The sequence below is a fragment of the Cetorhinus maximus genome, chromosome 14 (assembly GCF_964194155.1).
Source record: "Cetorhinus maximus chromosome 14, sCetMax3.hap1.1, whole genome shotgun sequence".
In the NCBI taxonomy this organism is placed as follows: domain Eukaryota; kingdom Metazoa; phylum Chordata; class Chondrichthyes; order Lamniformes; family Cetorhinidae; genus Cetorhinus; species Cetorhinus maximus.
In genome coordinates, this window is record NC_135892.1 from 62,741,104 (window position 1) to 62,753,528 (window position 12,425).

The 12,425-nt window shown below is 42.7% G+C and overlaps 1 protein-coding gene across 1 annotated transcript in view; it reads left to right on the plus strand.

Annotated features, from left to right (window-relative positions):
- nrxn1a (neurexin 1a) overlaps positions 1–12,425 on the plus strand; it is a 1,849,731-nt gene that overhangs the window by 633,733 nt on the left and 1,203,573 nt on the right. Inside the window, exon 7 of the mRNA XM_078556994.1 lies at positions 7,049–7,210. Coding sequence (XP_078413120.1) covers positions 7,049–7,210 — 162 coding nt within the window. The remainder of the gene's footprint in view (positions 1–7,048; positions 7,211–12,425) is intronic.

Consider the following 12,425-nt stretch of genomic DNA (forward strand, 5'->3'; position numbering starts at 1 on the left):
GCAGAATAGATAAGGAAGAGCCAGTGTACATACATGGTGTATTTGGATTTTCGGAGATCAGTAAACAAAATTAGAGTGCATGGAATTGGGGGGAATATACTGGCATGGATTGAGAATTGGTTAATGGACAGAAAATAGAGAGTAGGAATAAACGGGTCAGTCTCAGGTTGGCAGGTTGGCAATACTGAAAGGATCAGTGCTTAGGCCCAGCTATTCACAATCTATGTAAATGATTGGATGTGGGAACCAAATGTAATATTTCCAAGTTTGATGTGACACAAAACTCGGTGGGAGTGTGAATTGTGAGGAGGATGCAAAGAGGCTTCAAGGGGTTTTAGACAGGCTAAATGAATGGGCAGGGACATGGCAGATGGAATCTAATGCGGAACAATATAAAGTTACCAACTTTGGTAGAAAAAACAAATGCAAGTATTCCTTAATTGGTGAGAGATTGTGAAGTGTTGATGTCCTTGTTCATGAGTCACTGAAAGCTAACATGTGGGTACCACGAGCAATCAGGAAGACAAATGGTATGTTGGCCTTTATTGCAAGAGGACTTGAGTGCAGGAATAAAGAAGTCTTGCTGCAATCGTATAGAGCCTTGGTGAGACCATACCTGGAGAATTGTGTACAGTTTTGGTCTCTTTATCTAAGGAAGGATATATGTAACAAAGGTTCACCAGACTGATCCCTGGGATAGCAGGATTGTCCTGTGAGGAGAAACTAAGGAGACTAGGCCTGTATTCTCTAGCATTTAGAACAATGAGAGGTGATCTAATTGAAACATACAAAATTCTTACAGGGCCCAATATGCAGGAAGGAGGCTGCCCCTTGCTGGGGGCGGTGTGGGATGGAGGTGTGATCTAGAACCAGGGGATACAGTCTCAGAATAAGAGGTAGGCCATTTGGGACTGAGATGAGGAGGAATTTCTTCACTCAGAGGGTGGTGAATCTTTGGATTTCTCTACCCAAGAGGGCTGTGGAGGCTCAGTCATTGAGTATTTCAAGACAGATATCAGTAGATTTCTAGATAGTAAAGATATCCACGGATATGGGGACGGTGCAGGAAAATGGCGTTGAGGTAGAAGATCAGCCATGATCTAGTTGAATGGTGGAGCAAGCTTGAGGGGCTGAATGGCCTACTCCTGCTCCTACTTCCTATGTGCCTATCGAATCACCTATCACTATTGCTCTTCCAGTCTTCCTTGTACTCCCCTATACAGCTGAGCCACCGGTGGTGCCATGGTCTTAGCTCTGGCTGCACTCCCTAGATGAACCATCACCCTCACTGGTGTTCAGAACTGAATACCCGTTGGAGAGTAGGATGCAGTCAGGGGACTCCTGTCCTACCTGCCTGTTTCCACTTGACTGTCTGGTGGTCACCCATTCCCTCTCTCCCTGTGTACTCTTAAGCTGTGGAGTTACCACATCTAAAAATGGGCTATCCATGTAGCTTTCAACCTCATGGATGCAGCACAGTGATGCCAGCTGCCGCTCAAGTTCCAAATCCTAGAGCTCATGCCACTGCAGCTGATGACACTTCCTACATAAATGGCTGTCCAGAACACAGGAACTGTCCTGGAGTTCCCACAGAGCACAGGATGTGCACTCTAGAGGTTGGCGCAGCCCTTAATCTGTTAGTTAATAATCTTGTGCTGCTAATAAACCTTACTACTGCTGATTAATATTACTACTATTAATAAAGCTTACCAATACGAATAAATCGTACTAATACTGATTAACCCTACTAATACTTAATACGCCTTACTAGTAGTAATAAGCCTTTTTTAAAAAAAAGAAAGTTAAGATCAACAGTGTCTTGCATAGGTATGACAACAGTTGTCGTAGTACCACTTGGACATGAAGCGGAAGAGGTAGAGAGGGAAACTGCAAGAATGGAAGAGAAGGAGGCCTCTTTATGCCCACAACAAGGGTTCAGTGAGTGCCATCCCTACTCAGGCATTCGTCAGGAGCTGTGTCAGAGGATGCTACTATTCGTGAAAAAGATTGACACCTCCTTCACAATGACCTGGAGCCTCAAAGCAGGGTGAGGATGGCCCTCCCAGGGAATGTGAAGATCACCATCACTTTAACATTCTACACCTGTGGATCTTTACAGGCAGGATATGCATCAGGAATGTCACAGAGGCACAGAGCAAGTGGAGAAGGGCTTCAACCTCTTCACCCTGAGAAGGGATCAACAGGATGAAAGAGCACATGGATTTGTCAGGATAGTGGGCTTCTCGATGGTTCAGGGTACCACTAGCCATGCATGTGGCTCTGCATTTCTGTTCTGTGGACCCCCTCACATCAACAGGCTGTGAGACAGGAAACACAAGGGCTACAATTCTCTGACTATGCAGTTGGTACATGACCACCCCAAGAAGTTCATCTTGGTGAATGCCTGATATCCTGGCAGAACCCATGCTGCATTTACCCTGCTCCAGTTCACAATATCTACCATTTTCAGGTCTCCAAGATGCATGGGAGGATGGTTGTTCAGCGACAAGGGCTACCACCACCACCATATGTGACTATTGACTCTCTTCTCTCATCCCTCCATGTGAGGTCATATGGCATTCAGTGACAGCCCTGGAGTGACCTGCAATACCATGCAGCAAGCCATTAGCTTCCTTTCACTGCCTATTGCTGGAGAGGATCTGTATAGTACACATCAGAGAGGGTGTCCATATTGGTATTGGTGTGCTGTGTGCCCAACAACCTAGCTGTTCTGAGGGCTTAGACTCCTGGAATCCAGAGGCCACCTCAGGAGGAGGAGGAGACAGAGATTAGGAGGAGACCACACATGCCACATGCAACTGGACCCAGTCATAGGGACTGTGCTATGAGGCTGCACTTCAGTTGAAATGAGCTTCTCCATCCCAACATGAACCCACCAATTCCCAATCATACATCCATGTCCAACTCCCCATTACAAACTCTCCTTGGCCAACATCAATCCAGATCAATATCAAAAAACTTCAATCAACATCTTGATTCAGTAACAAAAAATGCACCTTTGCCTGGCCTAATGCTCCTAGACAGTGCAACCCCAGTACCTGTAGCATAGCTGGTGGAAAGATGTTGACTTTCAGTGGTGGAGACTGCTGATGGCCTTGCAGGATGCCCTCGAATAATTCTGCCACTCAGATGTGACAACACTTCAGCATTCCTAGCAATCTGCTGGAGCATAGATTGCTGGTCTGCTTTGAGCGCCTGGATGCCTTGTTGAGAACTGAGATCCACACCTACAGCGGGGAACAGTCTGTGCCTGAGTGACAGCAAGTTGAGCCTGCACCCCAGCAGCCATGGATCTTATGACTTCTGTCTGAGCTTCCAGTCTAGAACTGAGAAATCAAGAGTCCATTGCCTGTGATGCATTGGAAGCTGAGGTAGCAGTTGGTCTATTATGGGTCAGTCTGGCAGTGCTGCCATGCAGTTGCTCATGACTTCTGCGGTAAAAAGGATGGGCTCCAAACTCTGTTGGCTGCTCGCCAAGACGTTGGAGCTGGCTTCTTCCATGCTCCTTGTCAGTCGCAGAGACTCAGATAGGCCCACCAATGCACTAAGCAACTAGGTGTACATTGTAATCAGCATTTTCATGTGGCCTGCCCCAACAAGGACCTCATTTGAAACCTTTGTAGCAGAACTTATCTGAGATCTTGCCCAAGACCTTGCCATCTGGGGAAATCAAATAGGATCTGACTTTTCCCTCTGTCCTGGCTACAGCCTACTCATGCCCAGTGGCTCACCATATGCTGATCCCCACTCAGCATTAACCCCTGAAGCTTGTCTCTTTCCGCTATCTGAGCTGATGGTTGTGAGTGCCACATCAAGTGCATGTGCCTCCTCTTCATATTCGTGGGGTTACTTTTCTTCATGGCTCTTTGGAGGCTGAATAGCCATCAGTTCTCGTGTATCTGGGAGGGTCAGGGAGAGGTAAAACAGAATTCTACGTTTAAACCATCTGCAGTTGCATTTTCTTGGCAGCTTTTAAGATGAGGGTAAAGAGTAAGTGGAGTAGGTGCATGAGGCAATAACTTCCAGCAGTGCTGGGTGCCACTGACACTGTCTCAGCAGTTCCGATGATTCTTTGGACCAGCTCCTGAAGGAATTCAGGCATCCTAGTCCTCCACCAATCCTCTGTTATGGGCCGCCTTTCCTGCAAGAGAGAAGGCAGAGGACGGGATTTTCCGGTCCCGCCTGCCAGCAGGATTTACTGGTGCCACCAAAGTCAATAGACATCTGGCTGGCTCGCCGCATCTTCCACTGCAGGGCTGGAAAACCCTGGCCAGAATGTTAGTGACTGTGTGCCACTCTGCTTAACTAGCGTGCCTGCCATAGCTGAATAGTTGTACATGTGCAAAAATGTGTGTGTGACTGCCATGATTGGAAGATGTGTGTGGGTTGGTTCCATGTAAGGATAGTAGAAGTTAACCCTGAGTGCCAGGTTGTGCTGCCGGGTGAGTGATGAGGATGTTGGTTCATTGAGTAGTTTGAGAGGTGTGTGGTGTGACATGGGGATGCACTCACTCACCTAAACTACGCAAGTGAGATAATTAAACATTTTTCGGTTCTACTGCCGTGTCCTCGGGGCAACATATTGGGAATTAACCGCCCTTATCACCTGCACCCATTCCCTTCTGAGGGTGTGCCTTTAAGGCTTCCTGACCTCTCTCCCATAGTGGAAATGTGGCATAGCTCCTCGCCTCCACTTGTTTCACCAGAGCTTCCAGGGCAGCATCATTGAAATAGGGAGTCCTTTCCCTGATGCAAAAAGGGATGATCCGGCAGCCTGCACTGCATAAGTGTAACTTGCTTTATTGGGACTGCGCCTTTAAAAAGGGAAGCCTTCTTAGAGCATATGGCTTGCTCACAATGCAAATTGGCCCCCTGCGATGTGCAGAGGCCAATGGCAGCATCAGAGAGAGAAACGTAACATGAAGTATGATTGGTGCAACGCTATAATCATGAAAATGAGCTGGGTGCACAAATTCTACATGTTGCACAAGTTGTTCAGAAGCCACACAGGCAGCTCGAAAATCGTGACCCCCATGCCCAGAAACCGGGGCACAACAATTTCTAACCCCAAATGTTTTTATCATCTGCATCAGTAGTTTTAACACAGCTTTTCTTGTTCAAATTTGTAATTGATAACATCTTCATCCTTATCAGAACAAGTCCTTAGGTCATAAGCAGAAGGCATTATCGGTCATCAGGAATCAGATAAAAGATCGTAATTGCATGAAGATTTAAGATGTATTTGTTAAATGCATGCTTGATAATAAATTTTTAATTTATTAATTCAATAAATGCTGGCATCACACACACTTGCTCTGGATCTGTCTTTTCTTGGGTATAAGGAATTGAATTTACCATTTCAAATTTCTTAATTTTATATAAAACCTGCATAATGTTACTGTATGCATAATAGAACAGATTAAAACAAAGTAATGCTGTTTATTGCTTAGGCAGGACTGACTTTGTTTTGTTGCAGTAAAGTGATCCTTAACTTCACCAGTACATTCAAAGCAAGTTAAGGAATTGGAAAGGAATATCGTAGGTTCTGTGTGCACATGTTAACAAGGCTGTTTAAACTTCTACTTAAACGGGTTGATTATAAAAAGCAAGAAATTGCTTTAAAAATCTGTCAATTACAGACTTAAATTTCTTTTTAAAAAAACTACAATGAAGGTGATATTTAAACTAACTGTCATGGGTTCAAAGTAAGTATAGAGTCCCTGTTCATGACTAAGGTTTAGCAATATTAACATTTTAATACTGCTATTAATATTATTGATGGCATACTTGTTAGTCTGCTTTTTTCTTGTAAAATTATTTTGCCTTTCTTATATGTTACTAACATGCTTAATAACTAACATGTCATTCATGGAATGTGTCATTCTACTAACCGTTACCTTAATCAAATAATGTACTAACATGGTAGTGACCATCATATTTTTGAGTAACAATCGTTATTCTGTTCACAGTTTTAATTTCCTTTCTCCCCCCCTTCTCCGCAAAGCACTCAGGCATCGGACACGCTATGGTAAACAAACTACATTGTTCGGTAGATATCATTCTAATTGTTTCTTAGTTTGGGTTTGCCGTGTGTTTTCTTTCTTTACTGTAGACATCATTAACAAAAGAGGAACTGGGGTTGGTACTCTTCTGCTTACTTTGAAATCCTTCTTTCATCTGTTGTTCACCTTCTTTATCTGTTTCTATCAAATTCTATTTAAACTACTTCAAGGGCATCATAAAAGTTACAAGCGGTTGCATCAAGCTGTGGTTTTCGGGGGATCAAGCTAAATGGTGGCTGGCCCTGGGTTCACTGGCTCAGCCAGTTCCTGACCATACACAATGCATGGCATGAAGACGTGGACTGGGAATGTCTGAAATGCTACATCCATACATCTGTTCTTCGTTGCAAGCAATTTTGGTGTCTTACCTTATTTTCAGTTTGCTCTTGCATGTGCACATCAGTTTGTAAGGCCTGAGTGTGCTTTTTACTTCAATTATTTTCCAGCAATTTCTTTTATGCACGTTTCTTTTCTTAACACAAGAAAGAGGAAATATTAAAAAGGGCAATTGCACGATCAAATAAAGCTAGAGCTTTGTTGGTAGTGCTTACAGTGATGGTAATATACTAGTTGTTCCTATTAGCTTATGCTTTGTCTGATGGGATTTATATTTCAATCAGCTGCACGTTTTTAATCTTTAAACGCATATATTGGAAAATCTTACTAATATTTACATTTGACTCAACTAACATACGAAACATCCTACTAACACCGTTTTTGTGTCTGCTAAAAAAATTTTGTTGCATTAGGGAAAATATTAACATAATTTTTCTATTTGGCTAACTTTTTTTCTAAAGTAGTCTAGATCTTTTTTGGGGGGTGGTTATTGGATCAACAGCTGAGAGCACTGAGACTAAACAGACATGAAAATGGGTTGCTGTCTGCAGGCCTTACTCAAGAACCTGAACGAGAGGCTTTTTTCTTCATATGAATATTGCATCTTTTCCTTGTGTTTTGTTATGTAGGTGACAATCTCAGTAGATGGAATACTGACAACAACGGGCTACACTCAGGAGGATTACACCATGCTAGGCTCTGATGACTTTTTCTATGTCGGAGGCAGTCCTAGCACTGCTGATCTTCCAGGTTCACCAGTCAGCAATAATTTTATGGGTTGCCTGAAGGAGGTAGGTTCATTTTTGAATAGCATTATGTAGATGGTGGGGAAATATACTTTTAACCATAGTTTCAAAAGGTTTGTATTCTCCCACCATGGGTTGGTTAACAATGCGCATCCTCCTCCAGTTGGGAGGGAGAAATGGGAGAAGGGAAAGCCATGGAATACTTGAGGTCCTGGATCACTGGCAAGAAGGATATTTAAAGTAGGGTGAGTTGAATAATATAAATTTTCCCTACCCTTCTCCATACAGCAGTCCGACAGAGAACAAACAAAACTCACTTAATTAAGGTAGGCAGAATCAAGTGATGGGCAACTTCTGGAATTCAATTCATGGCATCTAGTTTTAAGGCAAGTTTTCTGTTACTTGTTTACTGATTGTTTCTTGTTTCTATTTTCCCTTCTTAACTATATTTGTCATTTAATTAATATGGAAAAAATGTGATGACCTAATTGGAAATGAGATGAAAAGATAATGTCAAATGTTAACCTTGGGATTCAGATTGATTAAATTGGAGTCTTTGGCCATAGATGCTATCTGCATAGATTCTTGGCCTATTGTGTATAGAAATTTCTTACAAACCGTAGAATTATAAATTCTATGTCAATTCCAATGCTGTAATCACTGACGTTGTAGATATGTAAGTGGAGCTTCAATGAATAGAAATGCAACTTTTCTTTACTAAATTATGTTTTTGGCTATGTTGTAGCATTAGTAAATGCATCTTTACCTGTAGTCAAAATGTTACCGTTGAATACTATAATTATATAATGAAACCTAGAAATGGTTGGGTGGCGGTCTAGCAAAATAAGAAGAACTGTGCTACTCATTAGTTGCTATGCCAAACTAATGCCCAGCAAATTTGATGTATAAACAAAATTCTGCACATGGATACCCTGAGGTTGTATTCTCTGTACAACCATCTTTTGGTTCCTTTGCACAAGTCTTTCAAGTTACTCAAGGTGTGACCCATTAATATTGTGATATTTATGTACATATAGACTTTAGCTAAAGATAACAGTATGAGTTTGTATATTTTTGGCTATATTCCTGCATCAATAATTGACTATGGAAGTGATGGCAATGATTTTGCAATCAGCAGCGAAACAACGCCTCTTGTTGCTGATCTCAATGAGTGTTGGGTCTGGTTTTCCCCTTTCCCGATGGCAGTTAAAATCTGGTGCCACATCCAGAGGATTTCTTTGCTGCGGCAGCAGTAATGTCAGCAAGCAACAAACAACCAATCACATTCACACAGAGCAAACCAGGAAGGATAAACACTTAATATTCTGCACTTTCAATTTACATTTTCAAATAGTGAAATAAATTATTGAGACTGGATTAGGAAAGAAACTAAAACCAAAATAAACTTTTTTTTAAAAAAAAATGTATATTTATTATTTTAGAAGTAACTGGAAATTTTTTGCCCAAATGGAGAACTTTAACAGTGCACAAATATAAAATTAGCTCCTTAGGGCCAGTGAGGGTGTAGTAATTATGAAGTTAGCGTACCATTAAAAACCAAGTTATATCTCATTAAACAGTGTAACTTCTTCAAGAGTTTTTACATTGAGACTAACAATGTGAAAATTGAAGTTCCCATCAATTGAATTGATTTCTTATTGATTGAAGTGTGGGGTTGTTTGAGCAGCGCAACCTCTAGAGTAGAATCACTAAAATCAACTTTTGGATTTCTGTGTTATTCCGTGTGAACTCCAGAAGTTACTGACAGTTTCAGTGGAGTAAAGGCAGCAAGCACTGACAGTCTTGCTGCTATTAACACTACAAATCCCAGGCCTCAAATTTTCCAAACCAGCTTTGATTGGAGCATTTAAGGAAGTTGATTATTTGGTAATATTCAACCTTGCTTTCTTGTGAATGAATATATACTGATTTGTAATAGTATTTCATTAGAAGAAAAGCACACAATCGGATAGTTTCAGGATTGTACCACTGAAATATTTGCAACTGTGATTTTTAAATTTGATCCACATTGATATTTCGCCTCTAGTAGGTTTTAAAATACACTTTTAAATAACACAAAGTGCAAAGTATCTTTGTAACAGGAAATGTCCCAGAATGGAGGTTTTCACCCAAGTAGTTGTTTACAAATCAAGGTCAGTGTAATCTTTATTTTTCAAAAACTGACACCAATGCTCATCTTACAGGTGAACTGTTGCAGTCAATTAAACAGTATATGGTGTGTGCAAGCCAAAGATCGTTACAAAGCAAAATCTAGCCCAGTTCAAACACTGCCTATTTAAACAAAATTTCAATTACAACCAAGCCAGCCTGGTCTCCATAAAAAGCATAGACAGTTGTACTTTGGAATTAGTGAATATGAAACAACATTGACCTTGGTACAGGAGGTTAGCACACTGTCCTTTCTCTTCTGGGAGCTGAGTTCAAATTCAGAATAGATTGGTGCAATTAGAAATAAAAGTGCTGAAACACTCAACAGGTCAAACAACATCTGTGGAGAGAGAGACAGACAGAGTTAGCATTTCAGGTCAATAGCCTTCCATCAGAACTGGAATAAATTAAAGATGTAACAGTTTATAAGTGAAAATAAGTGGCAGTGTAGTGTGGGGTAGAGAGAGGGTTGGTGTCATGGAAGAGGGAACAAAAGCAAAGACCTGTGATGGGGCGGAAGGTGAAGCTGGATAGAAGGCCAGCGATAGGTGGAGGCAAAGGAGAGATTGCAAAAGATGTCACAAACAAAAGGTCGAAGGGGTGTTGATGGTGGTGATACTAGCTAAAGGGTGAGCTAATGGTGACATTAAGAGTAGAAAGCGGAATGAGCAAGTGACAGATGGCCCTAGTGGGGGTGGGGTGGAGGGAGGGGACAGTGTCGGAGAAAAGATCGAAATAGGATAAAAGGTGGGGTTAAAACAATGAATGAAAATAAAATTTTAAAATAATAATAATAGAAATAGGTGGGAAAAAAATATATATGTGAAAATTTAAAAATAAATATTTGAAAAAAGGGGTAAGGATGGAGGAGAGAGTTCATGATCGGAAGTTGTTGAACTCAGTGTTAAGTCCGGAAGGCTGTTCAGTGTCTAATTGGAAGATGAGGTGCTGTTCCTCCAGTTTGCATTGAGCTTCACTGGAACATTGCAGCAGGCCAAGGACAGATATGTGGGCATGAGAGCAGGGTGGTGTGTTGAAATGGCAAGTGACAGGAAGGCCTGGGTCATATTTGCGGACTGACTGAAGGTGTTCCCCAATGCGTCACCCAGTCTGCGTTTGGTCTCTCCAATGTAGAGGAGACCGCATTTGGAGCAGCGAATGCAGTAGACCAAATTGAGAGAAGTGCATGTGAAGCGTTGCTTCACTTGAAAGGAGTGTTTGGGCCCTTGGATGGTGAGGAGGGGGGAAGTAAAGGAGCAGGTGTTGCACCTTCTGCGATTACATGGGAAGGTGCCGTGGGAGGGGGTTGAGATATTGGGGATGATGGAGGAGTGGACCAGGATGTCCCAGAGACACAGTCCTATGGAATGCCGATGGGGGGGTGGGGGTGAAGGGAAGATGTGTTTGGTGGTGGCATCATGCTGGAGTTGGTGGAAATGGCAGAGGATGATCCTTTGAATGCAGAGGCTGGCGGGGTGAAAAGTGAGGACAAGGGGGATCCTATCATCTTTCCGGGAGGGAGAGGAAGGTGTGAGAGCAGAGACGCAGGAGATGGGTCGGACACGGTTGAGGGCCCTGTCAACCACCGTGGGTGGGAAACCTCGGTTAAGGAAGAAGGAAGACATGTCAGAGGAACTGTTTTGGAAAGTGGCATCATCAGAACAGAAGCGACAAAGGCAAAGGAACTGAGAGAATGGAATGGAGTCCTTACAGGAAGCGGGGTGTGAGGAGTTGTCGTCGAAGTAGCTATGGAAGTTGGTGGGCTTGTAATGAATATTGGTGGACAGTCTATCACCAGAATTCGAGACAGAGAGGTTAAGGAAGGGAAGGGAAGTGTCAGTGATGGGCCATGTGAAAGTGATGGAGGGGTGGAAATTGGAAGCAAAATGAATTAATTGTTCCAGGTCCAGAGGAGAGCATGCAGCGGCACCAAAACAGTCATCAATGTACCAGAGAAGGAGTTGTGGGAGGGGGCCTGAGTAGGACTGGAACAAGGAGTGTTCCACATACCCCATAAAGAGACAGGCATAACTGGGGCCCATGCAGGTACCCATGGTAATTTCAAGTTAGCAGGCTGTGACTAATGGAGTTCCGCAAGGATCAGTGCTGGTGCCTCGGCTATTTACAGTCTATATTAATGACTTAGATGAAGAGGGAGTGAACAATGTATCTAAGTTTGATGATGATACAAAGCTAGGTGGAAAGGTAAGCTGTGGGAAGGACACAGAGAGGCTGGAAAGAGATATCGACAGTGAGTGTGCAACAAGATGGCAAATGGAGCTTAATGTGGGGAAGTGTGAAGATATTCACTTTAATTGTAAGAATAGAAAAGCAGAATTTTTTTTTAAAGTGTGACACTTGTAAATGTTGATGTTCAGGGAGACTTGGGTGTGCTCATACAAGGAACACAGAAAGTTAGCATGCAGGTACAGCAAGCAATTAGCAAGCCAAGTGGTATGTTGACCTATACTGCAAAAGGATTGGAGTACAGGAATAGAGAACTCTTGCTACAATTGTACACAACTTTGGTGAGATCACAAAAACAAAATACTACTGCGGATGCTGGAAATCCAAAACAAAAACAGAATTACCTGGAAAAACTCAGCAGGTCTGGCAGCATTGGCGGAGAAGAAAAGAGTTGATGTTTCGAGTCCTCATGACCCTTCAACAGAACTTGTAATTACAAGCTTGTACTGTCCACCAATATCCAGTTCTGTTGAAGGGTCATGAGGACTCGAAACGTCAACTCTTTTCTTCTCCGCCGATGCTGCCAGACCTGCTGAGTTTTTCCAGGTAATTCCATTTTTGTTTTGGTGAGACCACATCTGGAATACGATGTGCAATTTTGGTGTCCATATTTAAGGAAGGATATACTTGCATTGGAAGTGGTACGGTGAAGGGTCACCAATTTGGTCACTGGGATGAAGGGTTGTCCTATGATGAAAGGCTGAGGACCTATAATCTCTGAGCCTGAAGCTTCTGGTCGGCAGGCGGGGGTGGGCCCTGCTCACCAAAGTGTAAAATGACATGCGATGACGTCGGGCGTGTGTAGAGACGTCACCACGCGTTATTCCCATCCTCAGTTCGGCGG